Raw genomic sequence first — 14,653 nt, forward strand, 5'->3', positions numbered from 1 at the left:
TCCTATTAGCACAGGTTATGTACGATTAGTCTCGGTCAGATATCAATCGAACGCCCTACCTTGACTCGTCCGTTCCAACATTACATTTGTTCAAAACACTCCTCCACAGTCTTCTCCATCTACCGATTGCGGTCCGTTTGAACGGGGACCCCTTTAAGTGACGGGCGCGTGACATATAAACACATTTGTTATCCAGTAACCATATGGCTTCCCATTTGTCTAACCTCTACTGAAAGTGTTGAACCTTTTCGTCCCGACCCGGCCTACGCCCTACCCGTCCATTGTTACCTACTGTGGGGCTGTCTCCCTAAAGCCCCAAGCCAGGAGAGAATTCACTTTTCACGTCCACTCTACCGTGCAACCGAAGTAAGGGGTATCTCTGTTGTTTTTTCCGGTTTACCCTCCATAGCACCATACGTTTTATAAACGATTCTAGTGGTGGAAGAGACGAATGTTCTGCTCCACAAAGGTGATACCCAGCTTCTCGGCCGTCCCGAATACGGGCACGTCGTTTTGGCTGCCCCCAGGAGCGGCGATGTACTTGACGCCTGAGCGAGCGGCGCGGTAGACGTTGTCGGTAAAAGGGAACTGATGTGATCTGTTAGCCATCCGAATGATAAGAGATAGTGACGGGGGGCGGTTTACAAAAGCATCACTCGACACGACCACGTTGGTCAACTTGGACAGCCACTCGTTCTTCTCGTCCTCAGTGAAAGCAGGCGGGACCTCCTCAAACATGGCCTCAAAGGTCTCGCGCTCCGGGCCGGATTTGGGCAGCTGACCGCTGACGAGCAGGTCGATCGCGTTGCTCTTGTCCGGGCGCTTGGTGCCCTTTTTCCACTTGATGCCGAGGACACGGGGGTGGAAGCGGAGCCACCAGTTGTCGGCCTTGTCACCAGCCAATCTGGTGCAGTGGATTCTGGACTGCTGGCCGGCGCCGAGGCCAATGACCTGGCCCCTAGCCGCGTAGCACACCGAGTTGCTCTGCGTGTACTTGAGGGCAATGGTGGCGACGGTGAGATCACGCTGCGCGCTCTCAGAAAGGGGCCCCGAGTTCTTGGGCGTGATGATGGTCCGAAAAGACTCGGGTGAGATTGAGACGTCGTTGCGGCCCTGTGACAGGCTGATGCCGTAAACGGTCCTTGTCTCGTTTTTGGGAGGCTCGTACTCAGGGTCCATCTGGAGGACCAGGTACCTGCCACCCTTCTTCTTCTTGAGGATCTCTAGGGCTGCCGGCTCGTATCCCGGGGCAATGACGCCGTCAGACACCTCCTTCGAGATAATGCTGGCGGTAGGAACATCGACAATATCACTGAGAGCAATCATGTCGCCGAAGCTGCTCATACGATCGGCTCCCCGAGCACGAGCATAGGCTTGGGCAAGGCCAGACGTCTCAATGCCGGCAATATCCTCGACCATGTAGACCTTGCGTTCATCCGCATCCAGGGGCTCGCCAATGGCGGCTCCTGCAGGAGACACGTGCTTGAAGCTGGCGGCGGCGGGCTTGCCGAGCGCCTTCTTAAGCTCCTTGACCAGGGGCCAGCTGTTGAGGGCGTCCAGGAGGTTGATATAACCAGGGGCGCCACACAAGACCTCGAAGGGAAGTTTGCCTTCCTTGACGTAGGCAGCTGCAGGCTTCTGGTGCGGGTTCGCGCCATAGCGCAGGGGGAGGTATTGCATGCCATCAGCAGCGTACTGCTTGCGGAAGAAGTCGGCAATCGCAGCATCGTAGTCGGCAGTGTGCTCAAACGCTTTGAGGGCATAGAGCTGCCGGCTAGACTCCCTAATCTCGCCCGACTCGAGCTCCTTCAGGAACTCGGCGTAGTCCTTGGGGTCGCTGAGGATGGTCACGCGAGCATGGTTCTTGGCCGCAGCGCGGATGAGAGTGACACCGCCAATATCAATCTCCTCGACAGCCTCGGGGACGGTGACGTTGATCTTAGCCACAGTGTCCTTGAAGGGGTAAAGGTTGCAGATGACATAATCGACCTTGTCAATGTTCTGCTCGGCAAGATCTTTCTCATCCGAGGCAAGATTGCGCGCCAGTATGCCGGCGTGCACGGCGGGATGGAGAGTCTTGACTCGGCCAGAGAGCATCTCGGGGGCCTTGGTGATGGCGGAAATGTCCCTTGCGGAAAGGGGTCGCTGTTAGCTGGTTCTCCCTCTCCTGAAGCAGCAGCCCTTACTCGACAGGGAATCCCGATTCCCTAATCATTCTGGCGGTACCGCCCGACGCCAGGATGCGGACATTGTGCTTGACAAGACCCTTAGCCAGGTCCAGGAGACCGGTCTTGTCGTAGACGGAGACAATGGCGATTCGTTGGTGCTCGGCCATCGTGGATGACTGCCCTGGGGTCGTACTGGGGAAGTAAAAACTGCCTCGGCACTGTTGGTAAGGGACCTCTGGCGTCGATTGTGTGGAAGGGGTCGGACCACAAGGTTTCCTTGACAACCAATTCTGTACCTTTGATTGCCTGCCGTAGCCAAAGCAAGTCGTAAGTAACCCCGTCAGACGCTCGCAGGTTTTAGGAGAAGACGCTTCGAATTCGCAGAGCGAACGCGGTGGAACGACTTGCACCACAATATGCGGCTAGAGGGGTCTAAAATAATCCTCTCCGTCACTTCCCTATCACATCCTATCGATGGAGGGGTAGCTATGCCGTGATCGGGACTTGCCCCGCATACATGCCGTGGCCATCAGGTCAGGTAATTACCGCATTACTAGCGTAGTTGGGCACATATAAAACAGCGCATCCCCCCGTGCAAGGGGCAGTCCATCTACGTCGGCGAAAATTCTTTCCCTTGAGAAAAGTCTGCGAACCACGTCTGGGAAGTGACCTCATTTCGGGGGGTTGTTGACAGGCAGTTTTAGCCTTGAAAGCAGGGTGTGTGCAGTGCAAGGCGTTTCTTATCGCTATCAGCAAACCCTAGCAGTGGTCGGGTGCTGCCAGTTGGCGCGCCCCTGGAGGGTGCCCGCACATGCCTTTATAAGGTAGGTTTCGTGCCCCGGCAATTGTCCTTCGGGACATTTGGTCAATGTAAGTTTACCTAACGGTCTTGCGTTGCGCATTAGCAGAATGCTAACATTACCCGCAGTTGAAACGATACAGAGAAGATTAGCATGGCCCCTGCACTAAGGATGACACGCTACTCAAAGAGACGCTACCAATTTTTTTGGTGAAATTTTGGGGCATCAGACCAATGCAGAGACATATTTAATGAGTCTTGAGCTCTCAAGGCTGCATTATGTCTTCTCGATTCCTTTGACGATTGCGGCGTTATGTTCTGCAAATGATAACCATGTAGTTTGGGGACCCACAGTGACCTGAAACCCCCGGATGGGGCTGGGCTTTCGAGAAGGTCGTACGTTCGAATCGTGCAGCGACATGCTTTTTTTTTTTTTCTTTTTTTCCCTTTTTTTTTTTTTTTTTTTTTTTTTTTTTTTTTTTTTTTTTTTTTCCCCGGCCCATCACGCTAATGAGATCATCCTCGTGCCAACTGCATAAGTCTTGGGGAATTTCAACCCGTGGCAGACGCCGACCTCGGAGGGCTTATTCTATCAGAACATTTCTGGACTGCCGTGAGCTCAGCAGACATCTGTAGTGCGGCGTTTGCATGGCCCAACGGTCACGAACGCTTGAAACGACCCGGTTCAAACAAGCCTGGTATGTTAAACCGATGCATGATACTAAACCAAGGCAATAATAAGTCAATAATAATTCGACAACAGAAACGCCGATACCTATACATATCCAAAATATTGATCTTCTCTCATCAATCCTGCCAGAGCCTCCCCAGCAACCCCTCTTCCTTCCCGAGCACTCCCCTACTCTCCTCATCAGCCGCAATCTTCAGAATTAGCTCTCCGAACAGCCCATTGGCCCATCCGAACCAGGACCTGGTGAAGTCAAACTCATTCCACGCGTTGAGCGTCTCGTGGATGACTCCCGTCCCCGAAGTCGAGTTCAGCACAGCAAACAGCTGCTCGGCCACGGCCTCATCGCGCTTTTGTACGGACGAGAACCCGGCGAGCTCCTCAAAGGCTGTGAGCCCGGCCACCGTCGCTGCCATGGGCCAGCCCTTGCCGGGACCGAGATGCGGCCCGCCAACGGCAGAGAGGGCCGGGCCTTTAGCGTAGTAGGGATTTGCCATGCTCAGAACAAACTTGCGCGTATTCTGGTAGACTTTGGCATAGTCATGTTTTTCTTCCTTCTCCGTCTCGGTCTCGGTCTCGGTCTTGGTCTTGGTGTCGGAACCGGCAAGAGGTCGCGTGAAGTTCCACAGCGGGAATGCCAGAAGCGAGGGGACGTTGGCGTCGTCCATCAGGTTGGCGCCGCCGTAGCCGTCTACTTCGTACGCAAAGATCTCACCAAAGTCGCGGTGTGAGACCACGGCGTCGTGCGCGATGCCCCGGCGGATCCCCTTTGCTAGCTTGCGCATCTCTGAGGTCAGGTTCGCGGCCTTGGGATTGATGTCTTCTTCAGCCAGCCCCTGCATGATCGCCGACGCTTGCTCCAGGTAGGCGGCAAACATCATGTTGCTGGGCGTGAGGAGCTGAAAGATGCAGGCGTCGTCGCTCGGGCGAAACGCTGAACGAACCATGCCGTTCTCCTTGACCGGGTTCCCGAGGCCGTCATTAGTCAGCGTCTCGGATCCGCGATTTGTCCAGCCGGTAAACTTCCACGCCGAATCGAGGACGCGGCCCTCTTCGTCGTAGGTGCCGAGGCGCATAGCTGCGGACGCGTCGATAGCGGCTTGTACGGCGTCAACCCATGAGTGCTTGCCAAAGAAGGCGAGGTCGCCGGTCCGGGTGTAGTAGGCGGTGCTGATCTGCAAAAACGATGCCAGGCTGTCGAGTTCCCACTTGCAGTCAAAGACAAGTTTGGGGTTGTATGCCGGAATCGGCCGGTTTTGGCTGTAAGCACCGTTGGTGGTTGGCGGGATACCACTCTCGGGCGGTGGCTGGAAAGAGTGGCAATACGGCGAGATGATAATGTAGCGCGAGTGGGAGTTGATGAGGCCTCGCCAGAGACTTGCCAGAGAGTCGGGCTCGGTGGAAGGCTCCAGCAGGGGTAGGTAGGAGTAAACCTGGCTTGCCGAATCGCGCAGCCACATGGCGTCGATGTCGCCCGTGATCACATATGTCAGCTCCTCGTCCGTCGCCACCTCCTCGCCAGTCGTCTCGTCTTTCCGGGTGGCATAGCCGCGCCACTTGATCATGGTGTCGAGTGTGTTGGGATAGCTGTTCTCGAACAGCCGGAACAGATCGGGATCGCGAATCACCGTCTTCATGCGCTCGATCAGTGCCTCCAGTGAAGGGAGACGGAATTTCCTGCATTCTGGCGGTGGGCGCACATAGGGGAACTTGCGTCTACCTTCGGACAAGGGCCCAGGCTTCTTTTGCTGCAATGACTCGAAGCTTATACACTCGACAGTGGGGGTAGGAGCGGGAGCGGTTTCGGTGGTCATGGTCTTAAGATAGTCGAACTCATGGTTGTCAGAGCCTTTGCCGTCGGAGCTGTTGGTGTCGACGACATCGTCGGCATCTTCCGTAGTTGATGTCGAAGACGTATCGTCGGCCACCGTTGGAGGAGGAACCTTATCGCTCTGGTGGCCCTCATCGAGAGACGCTCCCGCCTTAGGCGGGGGGTCGCTGTGCAAGTCGAAAGGCTCGCTTTGGACCGCGGACAACGGCGCATGATAGCCAAGCAGGAAAACCAATACGGTCAGGAAAACTGCGATGCCGAGGACTCTCCCCCGCCGGGAGCCATTGAAGAGCACCATATTTCGAGGTCGGGACACGGTCCGCTACCCGGTGCGTGCCAGGCGCTATCAAATGAGCATATACGTGGACTGCGTGCGGCGACAGGGAGAGTTCCGGGATTCAGCCTCGAGCATCAGTGTTCGCAGTCAAGATAGAGGGGAAACGGATTGATGAACCCGCGACGGGAAGGCTGTCGCTGGCAAAAAAGAAAGACCTTTTCCCGGAACCTAGATGCCGTGGCACAGCTCCCATTACTTGTTGCCATGGGGGCCAATGGGATGGGATGAGACAATGCAGGGGGCAAACGGTACAGCCGCGGACAGGGGGGTGCTGCGGCAAACAATGGAAAGCCGTTGTCTGCCAGGGTATATAGTAAACTTAAGGGGCTGACAAGCCTTCAGAACGCAGATGCCTTGAACCGCAGACACCAAACGCCGTGTTCCGCTCCATTTGCGCAAGTGTTTCCCGCACCGCCGTAATTGCGAGAGAAGAACCTCAAGTCGAGCCATTTCCGCTCCAGATACCTGAGGCCCTAGTGACATTTCATGCCCCACTTACCATTGAAGGGTACTGTACGGGCTGGACAGGCCCATTACTAGGGTTGCGCCGGTATGCTGCAAGGGACCGGAACTGCCCCTACCAGCAATACCGAAGCCCAGCTTTGACGTGACCCCACAACTTTGTTGACTCCAGATGTGCAAGATCGCATGGGTCAGATCTCTAGATGGTGTGGGTAATAAGCGGTAATGACGTCTGTTTCACGAGTCAGGTACTCGGCAACGCCCGGTTTCAAAAGACTCTTATATTTGACAGGGCTACGGCGCTACGTCTTGCTATCCTCAACACTAAGAGCGAGATAATTACCACGATCTGTGTAGCGGTACAAAGTACATCGCATCAAGGTAACTCCTCGCTGCTACTCGACTGCAGGCCGTCTTCTTCTGCTTTACTCGCCTCGGGTCGGGCCCACGGCGCCACGTCCTCACATCCACGTGGGACACGGCACACATCCCTCGCATCGCATGTCTTCCACAGCACCTCCCGCACCTCCCTAAACACCTGGTCGACAGCGTCCATAGCCCAAATCACATCGAGGTGCTCATACTCAGGTATGACCTTGCTGTGAACCACACTAACATGCGGCTCGCGCCCCCGCTCAAATCTCCGCAGCAGCTTATCGCCATCCACCAGACAGTCGTTCCCGCAAACCCAGAGCGCAAAGGGGGGTGCCTGATTATTGTACCACGCCGTCGACCCCTTCGGCCTCTTCTTGTGCGCTTCGGCGGCGTGCTCCGACTTTTCCACCGCTTCACCGCCCTCCATGTCCCGATCCGCCTCGGTCAAGATGGACCTTCTCTGCTTCTGCTCGTGATCCTCCCGTTCCTCGGCTCGCCATTCCTCCTTCGTCGCCAGGATGCACTTGTGCTTCGCAAAGCACTCGCGGCCAAGCCACCACCTCATCGACTCTGAACTGACATAGACCGGCGCAAATTGGAACATCCGGTCCCGCAGCCCGCGATCCCACCGCTCGTCCGTCCAGTTGAAAAGAAACGCAAACACCTTGTATCCCAACCACCCGTACACGCGCGGGTGCAGCAGCGCATGCATGGCCATCATGAAGGGTATGAACGCGTGGATGCCAAACATGAGCCGGAACATGGCGGGTGTGATGACGCGCATAAACTTGAAATACATCTTGCCAATCAACGGGCCGGCGTACGCGGCGGGCGCCAGCGCGCAGAACACAGTCAGCCTCTCGCCCAGATCCGGCCGCTGCTCCTTTGCCAGGGCCACGAGCGCCTGCGTGGTGCCCTGCGAGTGGCAGATGAGGCCGATCCGGGCGAAGCCCGTCTCGTAGACGACGCGGGACGCGAGCGCCGGCAGGTCGAAGACACCCATCTGCCGGATGTTCCAGCACCACATGCGCGGGTCCGAGTACTCGAGCAGGACGTGCCGCGGCTCGAAGCCGCAGCGGTTGTTCCCCAGCCAGACGTCGTAGCCCGACTTGCAGAGGAAGAAGGCCAGCGACTCGTCATCGTTGACGCAGTAAGCCCCGGAACTTTGGAGAAGGCCGTGCATGAGCAGTACGGGGAACTTTGGCTTCGGGTCTTTTGATGATGATGGTGATGATGATGAGGACTTGACGGGTTTTCGAGGCGAGTCTGTAAAGGTCTCAGGTCCGCGGTGGGCCCGTTCTTCTGGGGATAACGGGCTATACTCCATGGGATCGTAGACATGCCAGAGGTCGATGATGAAACCGTCCTCGGTCTGGACCTGGAATTTTTCGATGTCGAGGCCTACACGGCGGGCATAGTAGGCTGGGTCGCAGACAATTGGGTCAGGGCCCCCCTCGGTGGGAATGAAGCCGTCGTTTTCGGCGTTGCTACTTTCTCCCTCCCTACGTACACGGGATTGCGGTTGCCTCTGTTGCCATTCCCGTTCTTTTTGTTCCCTGAGTTTCTTCCGTCGTATCTCCTCCGCATAGAACGGGCGGCGAGCGTCCGGATTCCGACATGTAGCCTGCAGCCAGAGGCGCCGAATTGCTGGGCCGATGCTGGTGAATAGAGCGCCGAGCACGATAACACTGAGAAAGGCCAGGCTCAGGAAGAAGGACGATACCCTGAAGATGAGGCACTGGAAGTCTCTGAGAAGGGATGGAGGGCCGTAGAGCGGCAAGGGAGGAAACAGTGGGTTCGTATGGGACGGCGGCATTGACCGTCTTAAACTCCCATCTGTTGATTTCTTGGACCCATTCTTAAGCATTCCTGCCGACAGACTTACAACCTGCTCCTTCAGTGATTTGGCTGCTTTTCCATCGTCATCCCGCACATCGCGCTCCTCGGCAACTACCGCCAGCGGGCTATGGCCCTCCAACTCCTCCCTAAGAATGTTCAGCTTGTGTGCTTCTTGTGATGGGACGGGCGGCAGTCGGTTTCCGTCCGACGTCACGACCACCGGATCGTGCGGCGTCACGAATCGCGCTTCAACTGCCACATCGTTGCCCTCGCCGTCTGCCAGATGGTGATGGGACAGCTTCTCGGCCTGTTTTGCAAACTCGACGGCGGACCTGCCCAGCAATTCATGGTCGTCATGTCCGGATGGGGAGTAGCCGGATGTTGCAGTCTTCTCTTCGAGGCGCGTTTCTTGGGGTTTCATGGTTTACGAATCTAAAAGGGGAATTTCAATAGGGTGGTCCTGATGGCTCAAGGAAGCGAGAAAAAGAGAAACCACCATATATAAAAGTGGCGACCATGCACAATTGCAAGACATCGGAATTGAGATTAGGAAATCTGTTTTAGACGGTGGTGCTGGCGGATATTAGCCAGTCCCCTGCCTCGACGTCATGCTGGGGATGGGAGGCGGGAAGCGGCTTGGTGATGGGACGAGGGCGAGAACTGGAATGACGCACGAACAAGAACCAATTTTACTCTAGTGCCAACCATAGTAAACACACTTGGGAAACAAGGTGCTCGTCTCAAGTCTATCCGGGCCGAAGCTAAGAGTTGCATAATGCAGGCATAAGCCGATTCCGGCCTGGTTGATCCCGTTTGTCCATCGAACAACAAACCCGAGCATCCAGCCGAGTGGTGCGATCGCCCTCAGGCGCTGTCTATGTAAGCCTCTGGCGTCACTATCCTGCCCCGAGTGGAGCGCTAATCTTCGGAGAGAAACAGGGGGTTATCATTGGTCCCCCGGCTCGTTTAGCATGTGAAGGTCGCTGAAGCGTTGTGCTGGAAGAACAACTGACCCTGACAAAAATGTCACAGAGCCTCCGGGGATTGAAGGATTCTCCTGTGGCGCCGTTAGACATGGTGCTTTGGGTGCTACGAAGTGAACCATCAAAACATGTTAATGATATGGTGGAGCTGAAGTGATCGATCTTGGATGTTGCTTTCACCACGAAAGCCGTGGGGTTGCGTGGAGCGGGAGCTACACTAGCGTGCCTGGTAACGTTGACCCCTGGAACCGGGTCGGCAATATATCTATAAGAGTTAGGGGTTAGGGTTGAGCTAACTCTTTTCAGCGGACCCTTCGCAATGTGCCGAGGCCAAAGAGAGAGCCGAAAGCCATCTGCGAACAGCTGGGATGATGGGCTGTCCAGCCTGCACGACGAGTCGCGTGGAACGGTCCCTTCTCCCGGACATGGTGTCCTGAGACTCAATTGGGACTGCAGTTGAGTATTGCTGCTCGACCTTGACATATCCAGCTGCACTTTGTTGTCGGCTGCTCTGCGCTGCAACTTCACGCATCTGAGCTTGGGTGGGTATTGGGCCACTGAGCGTGGACCTTCCTCGGAACCGACTCCCAGTGGACGAAGTCGGCCATCTTGCGCAACCAAAAAAGATTCTTGTGCCGCCGACACCCCGAGTCTGCGCAGCGTCTTCCGAAATGCCTGTGTCGGTTTCTGACGGAGGCACCGGTGTCCGCCGAAGACGGGTACGGAGGCGCCGGCAGGATAAACCAGCAATAGCCGCACGCCTAGTCCTTGACGATCATGTTAAGAGCGATGTGGGCATCATATCCGAGGACTTGTTTGCCGAGTTGTTTCCGTACCTGCAAGACGGTTGGTATCTCCTTTCCTCCCAGTCGCCCTCCTGCAGGACCGGATCCTAATTCTCTGTGTTCACAACAACAGCGCACGATGAGGACGACCAACTCCCCAGTGCCCCGGCTACCCTTCATATTGCACTCGCCCCCTGGACGCCGAACAGCTCGCCCGAATCCACGGACTGGGCCATCGTGCCCGTCACGCCGTCGACCGCTCTCGCGCCGTCGACCGTACAGTTCTCCCCCTCATCGTTGGCCCTGCAATCCTTTGCCGTGGCCCTCAAGCAGGTCGCGCCCTCCCGCCTAACGACGCACAGCAGAAGCGGCATCGAGGTCTTGGTCCTGGATGTTGCCACCATTGAACTGGACACTGTCTTTGTGAGCCTCGAAGGCGAGTTGGCGAAAAGATTGGAAGATGGGGAGGGCACCTTCTTCCGGGAGCATCCCACCGGCGGTAGAGGGAAGGCCCCAGCAGCCTCGACCCGTGAGGGTCGCTTGACAGCAGCGTTGCGCATCGCTCTGAGCGCACTGAAGGTCGTCCATACCGGCGATTTATTCCCGCTGCCCCTGCCGCCGCATCCCGTCACCCATGTTCCGCCTAGTCCCGGCAAGATCGCCCTTTGTGAGCCCGTCGCCCAGGGAATTCTGGGGCCCAACACCAAGATTATTGTCTCTCGTGGGCGCATCCACTCCAGACGCAACCGTTCCTCGGCCCCGATACCGCACAGCCGGGGCCTTCACCTCACCGTCGAGACTGACGATGATACAGCGAATGACCAATTCTACTCTGCCGCCGAGGACGGCTCCAGGACCGATAACCCGGCTGATGAGACGGATGTCACGGCGACTGAGTCGGAACTTGAGGACCCAGAGGATGAAGAAGACGGTCTGTCCGACGATTCAATGGATGACATGATTTCCCTTCAAGCCCCGGCTTTGTCGTCGACCATAACCAGCGGAATTGGCACTCCCACAACCATTGGGCGGGGGCGGAAAGGCAATGGCTTCAGCAGCGCTGCATCCGTGTTTTCGAGTTTCACCACAACAACCGCTAAGCCAGATCGGCCGCGCGGCCGGTTGTTCAAGGCCCATGGGTTGATGCAGCCCATTCCGCCCGATGTCCTACACCCGAAGCCAGCCCCTGAAGACGATGAGGAGGCGCGGATTTATGTCGACGTGAAGGACCTGACCAGAATCGGGTGTTTTTCTGGCGACTGGGTGCGGGTAGAGGCATCTCAGGAACCCCCCACCAACGGCTTTGGGGCGTTCGGCCTGGGGAACTTTGTGGAACAAGACTCGGAGGAGCTGAATTGGAGACCAGCGAGGGTTTACGGGCTACCAGAGGGCTATTCCAGTCGTCCCGTGGCTAGGGTAGCGGGCTCCAAGTACGACGGCCGGAGAATGTCATTCTTCGAGTCTCAGATACAGAAGTCCTTAAGCCCTACCGTCTACCTCTCGCCAGCCACGTTAGCGAACCTCGAGAGCCCCCCCTATCTGCGTCTCTCGCCCATCAGACGAGCATCGCAGGCTGTCAAGGGCCCGCAATCCAAATCAGCGAACCCCATCCAACCGCCCTTTGCTCGTGAGGTTATTTTGCAGCATGTCAGGACACCGATTCCGGTCGAGAGGGATGTGCAGACTGCCGTTATGGCGGGCCTGAAATTCTACTTTGAGAAAAGGCTACGTGTTGTCAAACCAGGGGACCTGATTGCGGTTCCCATCGATACGCAACTCGGGCGAGCATTGCAGGAGAGTACCGCAGCAGGTGACGACTCGGCTGTCGATGATGTTCTCGGCATGATTGTCAGCGGATGGCCGGACCGTAACCTGAAGTACGACGAAGTTGCCTGGTTCAAGGTTAGCCACGTCCAACCGGTGAAGCAGGACGCGGTCGAGGAAACGGAAGAGGAGGAGAATCCATGGGGCTCTGTCGCTTGCGTGGACATCTCAATGGCCCATCTTGAACAGACAGGTTCCGTAACGAGCCGTGTCCCCGGCACGATATCGAACAGTTGGCGGTATTATCTGGGGCTCAAGAAGCTCCCAAAGCAGCCCAAGGGCCCTTCAGGACCCCTGATGGCAGAGCCAGAGCGGCAACACATATCACCCCTAAGGCGAAGACTCCGGGAACTCATGGCAGCCGCCACTAGTAAGCCTGCCTTACACCTCAAGATGCCCCCTGTGGCGATCCTCCTCGTCTCGACGCAACGGAATATTGGCAAGGCCACTACTGCCTCCCAAGCTTGCATGGACATTGGGCTGCATACCTTTACCGTGGATGCCTACGATATTGTCAATGACTCTGGTGCAGGAGGAAGCGACGTGAAGACGGCCGGCTTCTTAACCTCGCGTGCGGAACGCGCCATGAGCTGCGGCGCGGACTGCTGCGCTCTTCTCATCCGTCATATCGAGGCTCTGACAGCGGATCGGATGGTCTCGTCTATCAAGGAGATCTTGGCCGACGCCAGAGTGCTCATTGCAACCACAACAGAAGTAGAGAAGGTGCCCGATGGCATCAGAGCCTTGTTCACCCATGAGCTAGAGATGAGTGCGCCGGATGAGGGAGAGCGCGAGGGCATCCTGCGGACGATCTTGGATGACCGCGGAGTTGCTTTGGATCCGGAGGTCGACCTCGGCGGCATTGCCCTCAAAACGGCCGCGCTCGTGGCAGGAGACCTGGTCGATGTTGTCGAGCGGGCACTGGTTGCGCAGCGGTCTCGCTTGGAACAGCTGTCGGCTAATGCTACGAGCGAAGAGCAAGCCGTCACTCTGCGGGACGTGCAGGTAGCCGGCGGCCCGGCGGCATCGGGCCTCACGAAGCAGGATTTTGAGGTTGCTGTCGAGGCTGCTCGCAAGAACTTTGCTGATGCGATCGGCGCGCCCAAGATCCCCAATGTGACCTGGGATGACGTCGGAGGGTTGAACAACGTGAAGGAAGCGGTCACGGAAACCATCCAGCTGCCGTTAGAAAGGCCAGAGCTGTTCGCCAAGGGCATGAAGAAGCGATCAGGCATATTATTCTATGGACCGCCTGGTACGGGCAAGACGCTCCTAGCCAAGGCCATTGCGACTGAGTACAGCCTCAACTTCTTTAGCGTCAAGGGTCCCGAGCTGCTCAACATGTACATTGGTGAGTCAGAAGCCAACGTGCGACGTGTATTCCAGCGGGCGCGCGACGCGAGGCCCTGCGTCGTCTTCTTCGACGAGTTGGACTCCGTTGCGCCGAAGCGAGGAAACCAGGGCGATAGCGGCGGCGTCATGGACCGTATTGTGTCGCAGCTGCTCGCCGAGCTGGACGGCATGTCTGGCGGCGAAGATACCGGCGGCGTGTTCGTCATCGGCGCGACCAACCGGCCTGATCTTCTGGATCAGGCGCTGTTGCGGCCGGGACGGTTTGACAAGATGCTTTACCTGGGTGTCTCCGACACACATGATAAGCAACTCAAGATCATGGAGGCATTGACAAGGAAGTGAGTTCTAATCTTTAACCCCCTCCCATCAACAAGGAATCATAGTTACTGACGCAACACAAAGATTCGCACTGCACCCCTCCGTCTCCCTCCGCGCTGTGGCCGAGCGCCTCCCCTTCACCTACACGGGCGCCGATTTCTACGCCCTCTGCTCAGACGCCATGCTGAAAGCCGTCACGCGGCAAGCCAGCCTGGTGGACGCCAAGATCAAGGCTATCAATTCGGACCCGTCTCGCCAACAGCAGCCGCCCATCTCAACGGCCAACTTCTTTGACCATTACGCGACCCAAGAAGACATTTCCGTCATGGTCACCGAGCAGGATTTCATCGACGCCCACCGCGAGCTGATACCCAGCGTCAGCGCGGGCGAGCTTGAGCATTACGAGCGTGTACGGGCCACGTTTGAGGGACAGAAGGACAAGGAGAAGGAGAAGGAGAAGCAGAACGGGACGGCAGCCCGGTTGGGGCTGACGGGAAGGAGGACGACCTCGGGCGCGTCGGGTAAAGGCAAGGGCAAGGCGCCCGCGGGTAAGGGTAAGGGCAAGGCGGTTGCGTTAGACAGTGACGAGTCCGATGGCGGGAATGGGACGAATGGGAGTGGGAAGACCGTCATTAGAGACAAGGGGAAGGAGAAGGAGGTTGCTGCGGCTCCGTTTGTGGACGGGGCGGGGGGCGGTGATGACGGGTTGTATGACTAGTTTGTTGTTATATAGGTGTCGTCATGTCAATGAGTCAGTGAGATGGATCAAATCGTAATGGTGGTAGATGTGGTGGCAATGCGCTTTCCAACAGTATCTCTCGCAAGCCATATCACAACTCCCTTAGGATATGAATACACCCAACCGCTTGAATTGCAGTAAAACCACAAATA

The 14,653-nt window shown here is 56.9% G+C and overlaps 4 protein-coding genes across 4 annotated transcripts; 1 reads left to right on the forward strand and 3 right to left on the reverse strand.

Annotated features, from left to right (window-relative positions):
* Positions 1 to 432: 432 nt before the first annotated feature.
* ADE17 (bifunctional phosphoribosylaminoimidazolecarboxamide// formyltransferase/IMP cyclohydrolase) lies at positions 433 to 2,335 on the reverse strand (the record flags this gene model as incomplete). Its single annotated transcript, XM_071055959.1, has 3 exons — positions 433 to 588; positions 646 to 2,128; positions 2,187 to 2,335. The coding sequence occupies 3 exons, from the start codon at positions 2,333 to 2,335 to the stop codon at positions 433 to 435; spliced, it is 1,788 nt and encodes a 595-aa protein (XP_070912060.1).
* A 1,439-nt stretch (positions 2,336 to 3,774) lies between these two features.
* MFIFM68171_00538 (uncharacterized protein) lies at positions 3,775 to 5,784 on the reverse strand (the record flags this gene model as incomplete). The annotated part of the gene is made up of 1 exon (XM_071055960.1): positions 3,775 to 5,784. One exon carries the CDS (start codon positions 5,782 to 5,784, stop codon positions 3,775 to 3,777), a length of 2,010 nt encoding a protein of 669 aa, XP_070912061.1.
* An 877-nt stretch (positions 5,785 to 6,661) lies between these two features.
* On the reverse strand, positions 6,662 to 8,920 carry MFIFM68171_00539 (uncharacterized protein; the record flags this gene model as incomplete). Its single annotated transcript, XM_071055961.1, has 1 exon — positions 6,662 to 8,920. One exon carries the CDS (start codon positions 8,918 to 8,920, stop codon positions 6,662 to 6,664), a length of 2,259 nt encoding a protein of 752 aa, XP_070912062.1.
* Positions 8,921 to 10,153: 1,233 nt separating this feature from the next.
* PEX6 (peroxisomal assembly protein) lies at positions 10,154 to 14,480 on the forward strand (the record flags this gene model as incomplete). Its single annotated transcript, XM_071055962.1, has 3 exons — positions 10,154 to 10,328; positions 10,401 to 13,782; positions 13,847 to 14,480. 3 exons carry the CDS (start codon positions 10,154 to 10,156, stop codon positions 14,478 to 14,480), a joined length of 4,191 nt encoding a protein of 1,396 aa, XP_070912063.1.
* Between the last annotated feature and the right edge of the window lie 173 nt (positions 14,481 to 14,653).

This window comes from Madurella fahalii (assembly GCF_045866475.1).
Source record: "Madurella fahalii IFM 68171 DNA, scaffold_1, whole genome shotgun sequence".
NCBI lineage: Eukaryota > Fungi > Ascomycota > Sordariomycetes > Sordariales > Madurella > Madurella fahalii.